This window comes from Lampetra planeri, chromosome 2, assembly GCF_965212315.1.
Source record: "Lampetra planeri chromosome 2, kcLamPlan1.2.h2, whole genome shotgun sequence".
In the NCBI taxonomy this organism is placed as follows: Eukaryota; Metazoa; Chordata; class Hyperoartia; order Petromyzontiformes; family Petromyzontidae; genus Lampetra; species Lampetra planeri.
The window spans coordinates 22,775,047-22,793,883 of NC_136108.1; the positions used below are offsets into that span (position 1 = coordinate 22,775,047).

Sequence of the window (18,837 nt, forward strand, 5' to 3'; positions counted from 1 at the left end):
GAGTGCTGAGCTGCTGAGCCAGACAGCTTAGCAATGCTTATAATGACAATGATGATAATATTGTTGCAGTTGCAAAAGATCATGACAATGATGTGAATGATAAGTGATGGTAATGGTTCTGATGACCTCTTCAGCTTGCTTTTGATTTTAAGAAAACAGTTATCTGGAAAAGTAAGACATTTTCTTCCAATATAATATATTAATCATAATCCACGTTTTTGGGTTTAGACCGCGTTATTTATAAATGTGTCGTAACCCTCCACCACCCGACACGGCCAATCAGTAAAAATGTGTCACGTTGACAAAAGACAAATAGTTCACTGCTTTAGCCCACCGGTGTGTTGAAGCCACAACATTTACAATTTGAGTACGACGTTTCGCTGGTAATTGCATCCAGCATCATCGGGCAATTCGCCAGAATGGTGAGGCTCTGCTGTGTCTCCCGTTCTTATATAGAGCAGCAGCAGGGTGACGTCATCATTAACTCATTAACTCATCAGGTGCAAAGATTCAAGGGGGGAGTGATTGTAATTATATACTAGATTAGTAATCAGGCTATTGTTACGATGCGAGTTGTAGATTAGTAATCATTTGGAATGTGTTTTATTGTGATTATGCTACATTAGTAATCAGTTAGTGTTTGTTTCCCTTATAAGGAATTGTAATGTATCTTATTTAATAATACGCTTCCAGGCCGCACTAAGCCTGTAGCTGTCTGAGCGATTAAAGTTATTTCTGTTTCTCTCAATTTCAATCGATTCTCTAATTAGTCTTTGCCAGTAGTAACTAGTTTTACACAACACTTCCACGTTGTCAAAATCAATTGAGTGTCCCTGTTGGCATGCATGTTCTGCCACTGCCGACAGTTGTGTTTGTGATAGTTTAATATTTCTCTGGTGTTCTTTGTCTTACACTAACGTTACGCCCTGTCTGTCCAATATAGCATCTGCCACATACACAATTAATCCGATATACACCTTCTGTTGATAATTTAGGTAATTCGTCTTTAGTGCACGTTACTAGTTGTTGAATTTTGTGTACTGTACCAAATCTTACTGTAATGTTTTGCTTTTGCAAAACACGGGCTAATTTGTCAGTTACTCCTGAGATAAATGGTATTTTTATTGTTTTAATAATCTGATCGCTTTCAGCAGTGTTGCTTTGCGATCGTGATTTGGCTTTTAGTGCTCTGTTAATTTGAGCATTATTGTAGCCATTCTGTCTTAGTGCTTCTTTAACATGTTTAATCTCTCTCACTAGACTTTCACCATCTGACACTGTTTTAGCCTGATGTATGAGCGTCTTGATAAGAGAGGATTTCTGAGCTGGGTGATGATGCGAATCTGCATTCAGATAGGCATCAGTGTGCGTTTGCTTTCTGTAAACGGGAGTGTGTTATTCACCTCCATTTCCATGGTGAACTGAATGGCCGGGTTTTGTGCATTGAGATGATTTAGAAAATCGTTAAGTGTATCTTTACCATGTGGCCAGACAACCAAAGTGTCATCCACATATCTAAACCAAAAGGATGGTTTTAATGTGCTCGAGGCACTTAACAATAGCCTGATTACTAATCTAGTATATAATTACAATCACTCCCCCCTTGAATCTTTGCACCTGATGAGTTAATGAGTTAATGATGACGTCACCCTGCTGCTGCTCTATATAAGAACGGGAGACACAGCAGAGCCTCACCATTCTGGCGAATTGCCCGATGATGCTGGATGCAATTACCAGCGAAACGTCGTACTCAAATTGTAAATGTTGTGGCTTCAACACACCGGTGGGCTAAAGCAGTGAACTATTTGTCTTTTGTCAACGTGACACATTTTTACTGATTGGCCGTGTCGGGTGGTGGAGGGTTACGACACATTTATAAATAACGCGATCTAAACCCAAAAACGTCGATTATGAATAACATTGGTCGCGAAAGCCTACGTGTTAAACTGATAATATATTAAAATGGTTTACCTTTGGTTCATGTCGATTAACAAAGAAGATTACTTCAGAATCCCACCTAATTGGATTGAACATGTAGGTGGGCAATATGTTTTGAAGCCAATGCAAGATGATGGAGTTTGCATCAAGTATGTACTTTGAGCCTTCCAGATGACTTTCAGGCATTGGACTGTTTATTTCCTAAACAAGAACAAGATGTTATTTTAATGCCATGTCTAAATAACTTCTGGAGAAATAAACTACAGTTATGCACTGAATGGCACTTTTTTCCATCGTCACAAACACCGAAATATTATTTGGGTATCCGTTGCAAATGGAAGGGAATAGTTAACAGGTAAGATGAACGTGATTGCAGTAAGACAATTCAGATGACAGATAATACAGACATGACGAGACACTCTAGGTGTGAGATTTAGTATTGGCGAGAGGAGTTGTGGACAAGAGATGTGAGATGTGAAAGAGAAGAGTAACATGACATAGAGATGTAGTTATTTCAAATCAGAGGTATGCAAGATTAAATGTGCTAGTGATATGAGAAGAGAAATGTAGATGACAGAGTATATATAATTATATAAATGTATACAATATTTAGATATGACATGAGAGAACAGAGATTTAGATAAGAGGTTGAATTATAGTTGAGTGAGAAGATAAATTAATACTCTTTGGTTCTTTCGGTAAAGTCACGTAAGTATGGATCCCTGCAGTCACGAAAACTTCAAATCAAGATAGAATACGACGTTTTGATTGCAACAGAAGCAGTCGTCATCGAGTATAACTTAGCTAAATTTGAAAGAGAAATAAAACAGACACGGGGACACACAGACACACAAGCAGAAAGAGACAACACAGAGACACACAGAAAGAGACACACAACATAGACACACAGAGGTGTGTCTATCGAAACGCGTATTATATTATTTAATTTATTTTCTTTATAAGTTATTTTACCGAAAGAACCAAAGAGTAATTCCTGCAGTCACGAAAGCTTCAAATCAAGTTTGAGTGAGAATATGTACAAAACATTCATTAGAATGTCAATGCACGGTTTTCCTAGCTCTCAGACAGAGAATGACTAGGAGGCACGAGGAACCAAAGACAAACGGGAAGGAAGTAGTTAGGTGATGAGCCGGCGCAAACAATTGCCTCAACTCTACATTCCTCAATTATATTAAGATGTTTTCAGCCAATTAATTATTGTTTTTACATATGGGAGGAAACTGGAGTATTCGGAGAACACGAACGCATGTGAGGGGGCAACACTATGCCCATACATATGGAAACAGATTATATTAATGACAGTAATGTGCTATTCTGGCATCTCCTGGTGAGCTGGGGTATGGCAACCTCATGCTGGATTACTGGCCATGTGCGCCACCACTACCGCCCGACAGAGCGATGTAGTTAAATAAGAGGTAGACTTGAGATGGACAACATTTAGCGAGATAAACATACACCATGCACATTTGTGCTATTTTTAATTTTTCACACAGTTGTGAAATACAGGCAGACCTCAGCGTGACCCCATAGAACGCTAATTCATTATAGTACTTTGTCATGGAGAAAACGTTAACTGAAAACATTGTATAACTTAACAGCGCTTTTGAGTGAGCACATGCAGCAGTGTAGGCGATACAAACGTACCCACTCCCATTATTCGCTCAGCCAAAAAGAGCGACAAATGCTCTCAGCCAACCAGATCCGACCTCCTGCAATTCGATTATCACAATATATTCCAGGGGGTTTACACAAGTGAGAACACATGAGACTTTCACGGTCTCCGGCTCCACCTAAAATAAACTTCACCACAGACATTTAGACTAAGACCCGGATTGGGACTGCAGCACCTCCAACCTCGTTTCCTACCTCTGCCTTGAGTACAGTAGAATGCACTATTGAGTATAGTGCATAATACTTACTGATATAATACATTGATAATTTATTAAATGTTTACCGTCTGTATTATTAGTGCTATTATCGATACCCCAATGAAGCCCTAATATATTGCTCATACAAAATAAATAGCGCTGTCGGGAATCCATCCCCATATATACAATGGTATAACGACCCGCATGCAGGTAGACCTCATATTAATGCATTAACTACTCATACAAAAAACCCTTCCCACATTTTAAAATGGAAGACAAACTTTAGTATTTCAGTTGAGTGTGAGGTTTCATGTATATATATTTTACATCTAAGTTACAGGTACCATCATTTAACAATGAAATAGTAACACAAATATAAGCTATATCCTCATATACTACACTTGATCTTTACATATGACAGTTGGTAAAAATTATATATATTATAGATTAAAAAAATGTTAAGGAATGTAAGTTTGATCCCAATTCAAATCCATTGATTTCAAAACCCATATAGTTTGGTCAAATTCCTTACCTGATTTTTGGTGTGTTTATGTAGTAAATGCAAGTAAACTTCAAATATTTTAAGGCAGGCAAATACAACATCAACCAACCAGTCTTGGTCAACAGCAAATTGTTTACAAAAATCCAGAAGAGAAAGGCATTGTTTAATCGAGACCAGCAAGCGTTCTGGAAGCAAGGTCTGGTTGTTGCTTTCACGTACACCTGTGGAATCTGATGCTTGAGGCTTTGATCCACCACTGTCCACACAGATACAAGTTAACATGAAATATCTTTAATGTGTAAAGATTACGCATTGTTAGTACAATTAAAATTATACTTTAAGACCGATTGTGGGCTATCATTTACGAAATCCGATTCTCATGCAGAGTCAATTAATAGTCTTAACCTATAGCCAACACAGAATATATCCCAAAATTGGTGTGAGTTAATTAGGGCCCCCCGTGCTGGTTTACACAAAACCACGGATGACTCAGTGCAGCGCAGCAGAAGTGCCTTCGTCGCTTGTTGCAGAGGTTTGGGTTCAAATGCGCAGGCCGCCTCGGTTAACACTGTGGGAGCATTAACCATAAAATATGCACGATCTACTTCCCAGTGGCAGTGGACGGTAAACATCTAGTGATGCCACAAGAGGATGAATTAAGATCTAAGCAGCAGAGGGGGTCAAAGATTAACGAATGTGGGAGGGATTGGCAACTTTAGAGATGTGAGGCATAACAAAGAACTCAAAATCAAACATGACTCAAAGGCATTGCACCTACTAAGCAAATTCAATATCAGAATACAGCAATTTACCAGTGAAAAAAGTATCCGTAGGTTTTCACAGCTAATGTTATTATTTGCAATATATTTTTGCTTTATGCTACGTAATGTTCTGACCAAATCTGTTATTAAAATCCTCTACCACCAAACACCCTAACCCTAAGATTCTGACTTCCTGGATCATTATTCTTTATGGGTCTTGTTTTGATGTTAGACAAAGTTTTAAATGAAACGTTATATCTCATTGCTAAATTTTGTTGTGAGGATTGTTCAACTTACTGATAAGATACCATGGTGAAATGTTATCTCCCTCGCTTGGTATGCAGGAGGTTGTGGGTTTGATCCCAACCCTCCACATCTATAAAAATGCATTTAAATTATTTGGTAACTATAAATTCCCACAAATGAAAACCCACTTCAATGGGCTATCCTGTGTGGTCAGATCGCCGCTGAAAAAGAGCTTTACTGGTAAATAAAAAAAGTTTAGTTAAATATGTATGTGACCATAAATGTTTGGCTCTGTGGGGTGGTGGTGGTTTCTTACAAAGATGTTTCAGCTCATTGGGCCACTCTTGCAAATGGGACGAAGGTGATCTCACCGGGTTAAATAAACTTGATGTAGCCTTACCCAACAATCTATTATGAATTGATATGTAATAAGTTGATATTTTTACCAAGGGATTACTTTTTTCATACAAATAATTTTAGTCTTTGTATCAATGAGCTAGATAAAAATGAAGGTGATTTGATAGAGAATAAAGACATAGCACGTTTAGACAGAGAACTGGGGTAAGATTATAATCAAATGATATGGAGTTAATAAGCTGATACATAACATACAGTGCAAAGTGAGAAAGGGTAGAACGTTTTTTTTAAAAAATCCTTTGTATTAAGTTCACTTGCGCGCTTGCTTGCTTGCGTGCTTACGACCATGCAAATCTTTCGGTCGTTTTTTAACCCACTTCCCGTGATCCAATCGAGCTGACATTTTGCACACAGACTCGTTGTGCGTGACAATGTATTTTCGTGAAATTTTTTTTCCAAAATGTACACTTTTTAGGAATTTTTTAAAAATATTTAATTACCAATTGCTTAATGGTGGCAGGCATTCATCTGACCCATAGGTGGCAGCCATCTCAAGCCAGAGGACGAGAGGACTCTAGCCGCCACGCATATAAAGGATTTATAGTGAAAAACTTTGTTTTTACGGGTTAATTAATGGTTTGTTGATTGACATATTTATTTTATATGAGTTTACCTTTGTGGACTGTCAAAATGAAGCTTCTTGCATATTGCATCACAGACCTGCAAAAATCCCTAAATGAAAAAAAAATGGTTTAATGAAAATGCATCGCTAAACACAATACATTTTAACGCATGTAGGAAACCCTCATCTATCTCATTTCATCTAATTATAAATTCGCCAATGCACAGCACACGTACACTTGACCACACTGCCCCATCCTCAAATGCCTCAACTGCCTCCAAATCCAGTCCTGGATCATGTTGCGTTGTATTGGCTTCCATTTAGTTTTGTATTTTTCCGAATGATATCAGAATCAGAATCTTTATTCCAATCCTGCTATCAGCATTTGTAATTAAATGAAAACAAATATTATTTCAAAACCCACGTAGAAATCAATTAGTCAACCCTTGTCAATCAACCCTTGTCCAATAACAGCTTCTGGAGCATAGCATAAGAAAATGACTATATAAATGTCTTCAAATTACTGTCCACACTATGGGCGCTGCACTTTTTTTCTGGCACAGGTAAACTCCCATTGGGCAATAAATGCTCATTTTCTATGGGGACCGCTTACACAATAGAAACCTCGTGACACAAAAAAAATCCATTAATAATCCAACAATAACTGTACATGGCCAAGTTAAACATTTCAATGTCACACATCAACATGGGACAACATCACGTAGAATACAACAAGGCTAGTAGAACGCATCCCATATATAGAAAATAGTGGGTGCAAAACAGCAACGAGGTAGATGAGATTGTCAAAACACATTTATAACTTAGAGTCTGCAAAGCAGAGTGATCAATTGCACATACATGAGCATCTAATATCGAGATATATGTATTGTGACAAAAGAAAAGCATATTCCATAGCACTAAAGTGCATGGTACTGAGCAAAAACTAACACACTTATTCTCTGTTCATGTCCCAAACTCGAATTACAGCGCTTAAAACATTTCCTTGGTTACTCTCTCCTCTAAATCACCATTTTCTTCTGAGCTGTCGATTCTTTTAGAACTTCACTTACAATTGATATATATCCTTGTCCATTCTCAGATTAGTTTTAAACACACTACAGTATATCTGTTTCATGTTATTTAACTTTATTCTATAATTCTACTATGATTAGTCTAAAAATATTTTGGCCAAGCCAACTTGCACCACAGGGAATTTTATATTTAACTTTGATTTAATGGTGATTTATGTTTGTGCGATATTTTGGATTTCTCATGTGCTAGTGTTTTTTGTTCCGATTTCTATTTGCTTCGTTTACTTTGTTTAGGTGACACATGTCACTCTTGCAAATGTGACTTTCATCGTCTTTTGAGTTCTCACCTTGGTTTAACAAAATAAACTTGAAACTAACTTCATGATGTTGTTTGTGTGCAGTCAATGGTGAACAGCCTAAGACTTGCCACATTTGAGAACCCAGTTTAACCATGACAGGTAGCCTGGATTCACAGCTAGGATATCTAGGCCTGGCTCAGGAGCTGTGACAAAGTAACAACCGCCTGAGTCATCCATCTATATCAAAGTGAAACAATATTCAAGTAATTTTACATGGATGGTAACAATGTTGAACATTATATTTCTATATCATGAGCATATGTGCTAACTTACTCGTCTTTCAGGATGTTGAGTGAAACATGCATTTCCATATCTGTGTAGTAAATCATACAGCGATGCAAACATGTCCTCTGGTGTCCAGCTCACATCCATTTCAGTGAAAATGGCTAAACTGCTCATTGTCAGCATCTTGAGCAGCAGATGGGACAGATGTGGGTTGCCTTTAAGTAGACTTTGGTAACTACGCAGCATTTGAACCACACTTCTGCAATTATAAATACAAAAATCCAGTACATGCCATTGCATGAGAAAAACACAATGCAAACATATACGCATTTAAATTGATGTGTGTATTATAAAGTGATATGCCTATAACCACTACCAGGAGATTAACAAAAAAATCACCAGCCTAATGCAATTATCTTTTTCAATTTACATTTAATATACAATAAATTAGTATTTTTACATTTTGGTATCAAAAACAATATTTTACCCATCATCAGTTGTATTAGCATGGTTGACTAAGTACGGATCGAAATAAGTTCAACATACATACATAGACTTTGGGTCTTTCGGTAAAGCCACGTAGACAGAAAAAATTAACAAAAATATCGACGTTTCGATCGTCTTCAGGAAAAGGGGAGGGGGGGGTTAGCTTCTAAAGGCAACTGCTTATAAAGGTTTGAAATGAGTGTAGCCCAAATGTCAGCAGCCAATGCCAATGCCAGTGGTGGGCAGCGACCGCGGCGGTGTTGGGCTTTCCACCAATCAGAGGGCTGCCAGGCAAAACTTAACATGTCAATGCAAGGCCGCCGAGCCTTCTCCACGGCGAGTGCGCCAAGATGGCTATGTTAATGTGAGAGATTAGCATGTTAATGGTATTGGCATTGGCTGCTGACATTTGGGCTACGTCCATTTCAAACCTTTATCAGCAGTTGTGTTTAGAAGCTAACCCCCCTTTTCCTGAAGACGACCGCTTGTGTTGCGATTGAAACGTCGATATTTTTGTTATTTTTTTCTGTCTACGTGGCTTTACCGAAAGACCCAAAGAATATATTTATTCCTGCAGTCACGACAGCTTTAAGTCAAAATACATACATAGTATACAGATTAACCAATGTATTTGTCTAAGGTTAACGGTTGCTTGACTGACAAAAACATACCAAGATAGATTTTGACCTCACTCTGATGTCAGTGAAAGCAATGGTTATCATTGACATGTACTGGATGTTAGATAAATATAAACATAATTTAAAACATAAGCATGAAAACACCATGTTTATTTACTTTTGAAAGTTTTCGTTTTCCAAAGATTTCGTCTGAAACTGTTGTACAGTCGTGCCCACTGTTTGTTTCGTGGATGCAGCCACATGGCCTTCTGGACCACCACTCAGCCTCTCCAACTCCTCCAGCAAAGGCAGGGCCAGCAAACACTCGGAAACTGGATGATTCATCATCAAGCACTTCTCACAGAACCACTTCAATGCAGCGAGCACAATCCTAAATGGTGCACAGCGATACCGACACAAAGAGACCATTATAAATATTTACAACCAAGTTTTGTTTTGTAAACGAAACCAAATGTTATTCAGCAATTAAACTCGGTAACATTAAATTATCTATTTTAAGACTGATATGCATTATACAAATTTAATTACAATAGCATTCTATTAAATATTTTTTAATAAAGCACAAATATTTCATGCACGTACTCGTTCTTCCGCTGAAATTGTTTCCAGATGTCATCGTCTATATTTGATGGCAGAATCAATGCCTTGCAGATCATTGATGCGGGTTTCACGAATACATTTAAATCAAACTTGCTGCAAATGCAAACCCACAGTACTGCAAAAGCTAACTTGTTTGATTCAGACATACATTCAGAATCAAATATCATCTTCTGAATGTGGTCTACAAATTTTTTAAGAATTTCTTGAACCTGAAAAAATAAGCATTCGTTAAGAATTGTTTCACATTTTAAAAAATCCAAATCCCAGTTAGAAAGCGACTTGGCCAATCTCTCATCAGTTTATTAAATGAGTGCCGCTCGATGAGACGTGAACAGTGATCGTTCTCTAAAGATCACCAGCATGAAAATGTGGAATTTCCCACCACTGGCTCATGGCTGCCAATGTAAATGAGCAGTTGAGCACTTGCCATTGGCCATTTAAAGATTGATGCACTATGACTTTCGTCACTTCTTCTCTTGGTGGAAAAATTTAGATAATTTTTTAAAATGTCATTTTACAGCTTTTACATCTTTAATTGACAAGATAAATATTGGAGAATAAAACCAAATAGTACCTAATATTTAGTTTGCCAATGTAACACATAAAATGAAACAGGACATAATAGCTTACAAGGCTGATCAAAACATAAGCATGGTGAAAACACGTTATTACAGAAAAAATTAAGCAGTGTTCCTAACTTGCAATTGTAGGTATAGAAATCCAGACAAAAATATATATCTTTTAACTCACACTGCCTTAAAAGTAAAAATATGAAATCGGTAATATTTTGGGCAATGGCCCTTCTTCATGGCACATAAAGTGGCCAGAGATAAGAGGTCAGAGTGGAGACGCATTAAAGACTGCACTTTAAACCATAGGGTCTGATAATAACTACGTTTTAATAAAGTTTCCTGATGAACACTTTTAAACTGAAATAGTTACCTATGAGTAGATGTAGCATAACAATAAACAGTATTACTAAATAAACTCCTTCCTATGTGTGGAGTCTATACAGTTGGCACTTTTCTAACTTTATTTCGTGCCCAATTTTGCTATTTCATCAATACTGATTTTAAAATAACTTGAATTTATAAAGCATCTAAATACAAGTCCTCTCAAGACACTTTACAGAGCAACTCAAAAAAGACCACCACAAACACATCAGCATAGACAATGGAGTTAAACAAATATAAAATATTAAAATCCAAAAAAACGGCTACATGGCCCAACAGTAGCGCTTTCAACGCTTGTTGCAGGGTTCACGTTCGCGAACCCAGGAGGGCATATTGGGTCATATTGCGGGTGTATCAACTGTAAAATATGCATCGTCTAATAATCAGTGGCTCCGAAAGACCCTGCGATGTCATTCAAAAAGAGTAGGCCATTGTGTGCGGGTATCATGTTTCAAATTTGAATAGTCAATTGAGATTGCACGTGGCAACATTGTCCCCTGATGTGAAACGAATGCAGACTATCTGTGAAACATTTCACCTTCGTGACAGCCTTGTGCTATAAGAATGTGGCAAATGTACTCAATTAATATCAACATTATTAAAGCAAAAGAGAGCTGACAAAGCAGGCAGCCCATGATCACAGCCCAACACATCATACAACAGTAGTGCCCGTAAAATAGCGCACTGATCAATTCCTGGGCCAATGAGGTCCAAACAAAACAGTGGGCCAATGAGACATGAATAGCCAGCAAGATCATTAAATTCCCAAAGCCGACAGTCCAAAGCAAGCAGTAGGAAGATGGGGCCCAGGGCAGGCTACTGAAGTCAGCACTGAGCCAACAAGGCCTAGGCCATTTTAACACAAGTTGATTTTGTTTATGCATTGCACTCATGACAGGTAAAAAAATAAAACTGCATCGTCAAAGATACGGACTGGAGTTTTACCTCTGCTTTATAGGTTAACACATTTTTTGAGGCAATGCAAATTATAACGTGCAATAATTAAAATGTCCTTTGTGTATTAATTTAGATTTCTGGTCCCTTGTCAATCACTTCTGGTTGTGGCTTCCTCATACCGCATTGATAACAGCGCTTATTTTATACTTCACCGTGCTGGTCAGCGCAGGTTGATAAAGGTGCATTGAGAAATATTACATTTAATATTTAGTTTTACCTGTTTTTCATTTGTGTCTAAATTCCACACTTCACAAGCCCCACAATGAAATAAAAAGGTGTTTAAAAAGCAATATTTTAGACACTCTAGCTGTATAATGATGGATTCTATATTTATCTTCATCTCCTTGTTTCTCAGGCTATGAAGGATGTGTTCCAAAATAAGTTGGCCAGCCCACTCTTTGCCTTTCTTCTTTTTTTTTGTTTCATCCGAATCATATCCAGTAACATAGCGAGCTGTTGAGGCTACACGTTGCCAAACGCCTTTGGCTCCCGCCGCAGGTGGGGCACAAATCACATCATCAAACTGGTGCCAAACACCTAGAAAACACAAAAACACAATTGTAGTAAGTTTGCATCATTCGATGTAGGCAAGCACCAATTTAAACAATTCACATCCATTTTTTTACTGAAATTAAATTGTACATTTGCGCAATCGCAAAATATAACATGACATTTTTTTTTCACGCATTTTGTTTATAAAAGTCCGCATTTAATATATCTCGTACATCATTTTATAGAGGTATTTCATGAATTACAAAAAACACAGTTGCAAATAAAAAGACAAAATATAAAAATGTGAATCCCAATTCCTTGTAGAGCAGACAGTAACATTAGTGTTTTGATATTTGGAACAATGTTAAGGGACAAGGTTCAGCATCACTGCTGCTATTGCTATGCCCATGAGCTGATTGGTGACACAATTTTGTGCAGTGGTGTACAACAAAAAAACTCGAGGTACATGGCAGTCACTTCTTTTACCTGAAAAAATTAATATATCATATACTGCAAAGTGCTGTGAAACTTATTTGAGATATGTAGCGCTTTATACATTTATAAAATATATGAAGGGTAAATGTGGCAACAGATACCACAGTACAGCCCAATGCAGGCATGCATTGTGGCACACGCCTGCAATCTAGCACTTTGGAGTCAGGTAGATTTAATTTGCGAAACTGGAAAACCCATTGGCTAGGAGATGAAAGTATAGCAAGTCGGTTTGTGAACACTGCTGTGTAGACTTTTGAGTATTATCCCCCCCGATTAGCACGGTTGGCTACATAGGGTGCGAAATAAGTTCTACATACATACATATAAGTGGGTTTTAATTGAGTACTCTGGTTTACTCCCACATGCAAATCGCTCAATAAAATGGCATTCGCCAAATATCCGAATATAGCACCCTCCTGAAAATGTTTGGTGACCATGAATTATCCACGGATGAATCATTCAAATTACCATGATTATTACTGACTATAGGAGAATAACAAGATGAAAAAAGGGAAAGCTTCTGGACCATATGGTATAATTGTGAGCATCATAAAAAAAAGCGGGACCAAATGTGAGATTAAAATTAACGGACTAATATTTTTTACAGAGAAATAAAAAGCTGTAATAATGCAACGATGCTTCAATAATTTATATATTCAAACACTTTGATAGAAAAAAACTAGCTTTAAGAACTACAGACCCATCAGCCACGCATCTCATGTACAATTATTCATGAAGACCAGTGGGGACAAATTGTAGGCCAAACAACTGCTGGAGTAAGCAGGGTTTAGGAAAGATGTCTCTCCCATCGACCACATACAGACCATACATTAGATTCCGGAAAAGGCCAATGCATTCCAATTACCATTTTACCTATCCTTTATAGATGAACTAGCTTTACTACCCGGCTTCGCCCGGGACTTGGATTCTTGTCTTGGATTAATACACGGCCTACGCGGAGGGTGGGGGGGGGTGCGTGACGTCACCAGGCACACTGCGTAACGCTGCCGCATGCGGGTGACAACACAAGTGAGCGGTGACATCACAGATGTGATGTCACCGATGTGATGTCACCGATGTGATGTCACCGCTCACTTGCGTGCAAAATATATGCATTATTGCGCCCCCTCCCCCAAAATACAAAAGTCTATTTTTATACTTTTTTGCATTGTGTACAGTCTGGAAGCTACCCACATGCCAAATTTCAAGTTTGTTGCATGTCAGGAAGTATGCTAAACATTTTGAACAGACACACATTCACAAATTTCCCTTTTATATATATAGATAATAATAATAATTTGACTCGGGCAAAATCTATTAAGTCATCCAAGCTCTCACAAACCAAGGCCTAAATAAAAAATATATGAGAGTAAAGACTATAAAATTAAACAGCCCAACTAAGATTACATGAGCAACACCATAGAAAGGGAGTCGGACAAGGTAAGGTGACACGCTTTCACCAAAGTTATTCAGTGACATCAAAATATATTTTCCAAATTTGAATTGGAATAACAAGCTATACATATAAATAGAGACAATATTACCAATTTCATTTTTGCTGACAACAGTCATTGTAATGTCCAACGAAATTTAACTGCAGGAAAATGTTTAAACTTAATAGCGAAGGCTGCAAACTTTGACTTAAGATGAATATGAGCAAGGCAAAGGTCATCGACAACAAGCTCACTCAATAATTGCAGATATCGGTCAAGATGGACACAACTTAAAAACAAATCAAAGTATGTTTACCTAGGACAGCTATTCAATGTGGGGCAGAATTCAAATGCTGAAATAAAGAAGCAGACAACAGCAGGGTGGAGTGCTTTTAGAAGGAAGAACTGAATGAGGCAAGTTTTTAAATGGTGTGTACCATCTGCTGTAACATATGGTTTATAAATATTTATTAAAAATATATATAGAACTGCACAATTACATGCTTGGAATTACTTTGAGACAAAAAAAGGAACACATGAATGAGAGAATATACACAGATTAATGAAATAATCCAACCTATTTCGAAAAGTAAGTTGGCCTAGGTAGGACACATCGCTGGAAAGGACAATAGACGATAGTCAAGAAAAATTATGGCGTGGCAGCCATCTAATGGAACATGTTCAAGAGGATGCCCTCTGAGAGGATAGTGATGAAATTAGTTCATGTGCAGATGCTCGATGGATTGTGCCATCACAAGATCATAAGTGGTGGCGGTATGGGGAGGCATTCATCCAGCAGTGATTAACCATGGAACATGATAATGGGATAAAAAGCTTCACAACAACTCAAGTAGGAGTGGAAGCTGTCATTTAACTACTTTTGAGGCAAATGCCAGTCAGCCACATTGTTTTACCGACGTAATTATTGGCTTATATTGAAGCACCTTCTTTAACAACTGTAGTATCACAAGTATGATATCATGTAGATCACGTAAATATAAATGTGTTGTTAAACCCACCACCACCTGACACAGCCAATTAGAAAAGTTTGTCACGTAAACAGAACATGCCGATTTGTTACTAGTACATCACACCAGTGTGTTGGAGAGCAAATCTACAACATTCAAAATCCGAGTACGACGTTTCGCCAGTAATTACAATGAGTATCATCAGGCGATAGCCAGATTTGTGGAGAATACTCTGGTTTCGTTTCTTAGATAGAGGGATAGATGTGATGACATCACTTGTGAGCCCTTCACGTGCAAAGTGGGGGGGTGGGTTAATGAAAGCATATACATTACAAAAGGTATCCATTGCCAGTTGGGTTATTCATATAGTAATCAACGTGGCATGCACATTGCTCTTGTACCTCCTGTCGTTTGCGTGCAATAAAATAGCAATACCTGTTATTGTTTGCGTACAGGTAATTCCCATTGATGTAAGGTGGCCTGTATAGGCATGCATTTAAACACTGTATTATTTGATGATTCGCTTCCAAGCAGCACTAAGCCTGTAGCTATTTGAACATTTAAATTTATTTCTTTATTAAAATTTCAAAACACTCAATGACTTACTTCCTACAAAATTTGTTGGAATGTGTAAGGCTCGCTCATATGGAGTTTCTGAAGATGTTGCTTTGTAGATGAACTCAGGTTTCATTTTCTTTTTATCCCGAACTTTACAAACATATTTGTAAGTCAATGCATTCTTCTTTACTGCAGAACCCTTAAGGCGACAATGACCTTCCAAAACATGAACTTCATTCTCCAACCTGCAATAAGAGTGGGCAAAAAATTCGTCAATATTAAAATAAAATTCCCAAATAACTCTCAAGAACCAAATGTTGCTATTCGAGTGAGATTTTCCTGAATTAAATTTCCCAACTGAAAACATATGATTCCTTATTTTAGCTGGGAACTTTTATTGATCATGCATGCAATATCTGTGAGTTAAAAAAGGAGCACTGTTCACATTATTCAAGCAGAGGCTACAGTTAACTTTGCGAATGAAGACGATAATGATAATAATGACGAGAATAAATTACCTGAATGTCATCATTTTACTCAATGTTTGACCTTGCATCATTACATACACATCAGATTTTTCTGAATCAAATTTAAACTCTTTAGCAAGCACGGCCCAGAACACCACATCCACTCCATCTGGGTCGTCTTTTTCAGCCAGAACATCAGGCCTGTTAAAATGAAACAATACATTAATATGAAACACAATACACACTGCCAAGCTCATTTAACAAACCACATGCTGGTTAGGCAGATTTATACATTTAATTTAAGTGCCACTGACACAAGGTTTATTGACTTTAATTCAATATCAATGTAGTGCTTAAAATACTTTGGTTTTCAGATCGATTCAAATTTTACATTCCAACAACATAATTGATCACATCTCAAAAAAAAGGTTTTAGATAGAAACAAACATTGTTTTCCCATTCGATTAGACCTGAAAATTATTGAAGCTATAATTTTTGCACTTTTTGATGACTACGATGCTGCTTACAGATCAGCTGCTAATGGCAACACTGAACAGACTAAACCCGCTTTATCATTCGGCTCTCAGATTTGGACTACATGTGCCATACAGGACCCACCATTGTGATCTCCACTTAAACTCCAATCTCACATCACTTAATACATCTACAATTGGCCCTGGAAAATATGCACTATACTTAGCTAATTCATTAACCCCAATGTTAAATGCAATAAACCTAAGACGTCCATCTAATTCCATTTTAACTATCCCTAGAACAAAAATTGGAATAAGTGCCAAATCCTTTGCAGTTGCAGCACCAACATTTTGGAACGTTGTTTCTTCCCTTAACATCGTAAATCTTCCTTCAAAAAATTTCCTTAGGCAGAATATTGATGCTAGATACGACATTTGCAAATGTGTTTTGTAAATTTGATTCCTTACCATCCATATATCGATAGTTACATTTCAATCTACAATTTTATTGAAGGACTTTGTGTTGTCTTTGTGTGGTCTGGGACTGTTTTGTTGTTGTTTTGCTGCCTTGGTCTAGCTTGCATTTAGTGTTGAAAACTCGGCAAGACTTTGATGTATTTATGAAATGTGGACTTCCATGTTTGATTGATTTGTATTTATTTCTCGTGACTTCCTTACCATTTCTCTATTTTGCACTCCTATCATTCGTTTTTGTGTGGGGGGGGGTTCTCCAAAAGTAGTTATTAACAAACCGATTCAGGTACACAACACAGAGGATATGAAAGGGGGTTGACACAAACACATTACGGATTACAGTGCAATAGAAACCTGTGTAAACCGCATGTTTCAATAAACTGTTTCAGTAAACTCTAGAACCCTGGTGTCTTCCTAAGCTCAGATACCCCAATAGGAAAATAAGGGGGAGTGCCTAAATGTCCTCATGAATGCTCTTAAGAATCAGAGCCCACGATTGAGGAGAGGTAGTGAAGAACGGTTTCCATTTCGATTTAAAGCTTTCGTGACTGCAGGGATTCATCTTCTTGGTTCTTTCGGTAAAGTCACGTAGAAGGGAAGTAATAAAATAATAAAAATAAAACATAATAAAATAAAATAATTCTCACGACGTTTCGGCTACAACGTAAGCAGCCGTCTTCAGGTGAAGAATGAGACATTACCAAGCTAGGAGCTTATATATAAGCTGGGTTGGAGGTGGAAGAGTGCCTTAACAAAAAGAATGTGCATATGAAGAGGAATTTAGCATATTCATGGGAAATGCGTAGGAGGTGGGCGGGGGGGTTTCAAAGTCATATTATGCCCATGCATTATGCAGGATCAGCAGCACCAAGGGGGGGGTGCAGGGAGTAGCATTAACAAAGGAAAGGAATGTTAATGATATGTAGCTGCAGTTACTAAACAACCACGTAGAAAACTAAAGTATAAACTACATAAAAAAAAACTGAAGTATTAACTGCATAGCACCATCAGTATACTTACTATACTCTACAATAAGCTGAGTTACTAACAGCAAGTAATACATTACAATTCTACGTCGTAAAAAATTATATAATATGCTTCCATCTAAACTTTATTCTCTTACATCACACGAGCATATACCGTACTATATACTGCCATAGATAAACCCAACATTAAATTATATACTGTATTGCTATAAACCACCTTATACATTTTAACATAACACTATGTATTATTCTACCCACCCTAATGTGTATCGAAATGGTTTATTACGTCCTTCCAATGATTGCTAAGCCAGAATCCATCTTCTCGGTTAAAATTGTCTCTGTGTTTGTATATGTGGATCGCCTCATGAACGAATCTCTCATGATAGCCAGATGGCTTGCAGAGAACCTCTGTCTTGGAGAAGTCAATGTCATGTGAGCCCACTGAGTTGTAACAGTGATCTGCCACGGCTGAGGTGTTTGTCCTACCGTGTTTCAGGTCAGCTTTATGTTCACGGATGCGGTCCGAGACATGTCGTTTGGTTTCCCCAATGTAACTGCTACCACAGAGGCAACTTAGTTTGTAGACGCCAGGGTACTGTATGTCTGGAACCACATCTTTTACAGACGATACCAGATCACGGATTTTATGTACTGTGTTGAATCGGACCTGGATCTTGTGTTTAATCAGGATTTTGGAGATCTTTTTTGTGACCCCAGCAATGTAGGGTAAGGTGATGGTCTTGAAAGGCTCCTCAACAGGATCCTTCTTGATGGTTGGAGTGATGGCTTTGCGGATTGTGTAGTCGGAGTAACCATTAGCCTTAAGAGCTTGGCGTACGTGTTTGAGTTCACTGGAAATGTGTTCATGGTCGGAGATGCATTGGGCTCTATGATATAGAGTCTTGATGAGGGAATTCTTCTGGGATG

The 18,837-nt window shown here is 37.7% G+C and overlaps 1 protein-coding gene across 13 annotated transcripts in view; it reads right to left on the reverse strand.

Annotated features, from left to right (window-relative positions):
• LOC144730006 (E3 ubiquitin-protein ligase rnf213-alpha-like) overlaps positions 1–18,837 on the reverse strand; it is a 141,623-nt gene that overhangs the window by 90,798 nt on the left and 31,988 nt on the right. For all 13 annotated transcript variants that reach the window (XM_078610562.1, XM_078610542.1, XM_078610496.1 and 10 more), the window contains 9 exons: positions 16,029–16,178; positions 15,559–15,755; positions 11,782–12,101; positions 9,637–9,863; positions 9,212–9,424; positions 7,979–8,189; positions 6,367–6,425; positions 4,360–4,585; positions 1,972–2,139 (listed from right to left, as the gene is read on the reverse strand). In XM_078610562.1, coding sequence (XP_078466688.1) covers positions 1,972–2,139; positions 4,360–4,585; positions 6,367–6,425; positions 7,979–8,189; positions 9,212–9,424; positions 9,637–9,863; positions 11,782–12,101; positions 15,559–15,755; positions 16,029–16,178 — 1,771 coding nt within the window. The remainder of the gene's footprint in view (positions 1–1,971; positions 2,140–4,359; positions 4,586–6,366; positions 6,426–7,978; positions 8,190–9,211; positions 9,425–9,636; positions 9,864–11,781; positions 12,102–15,558; positions 15,756–16,028; positions 16,179–18,837) is intronic.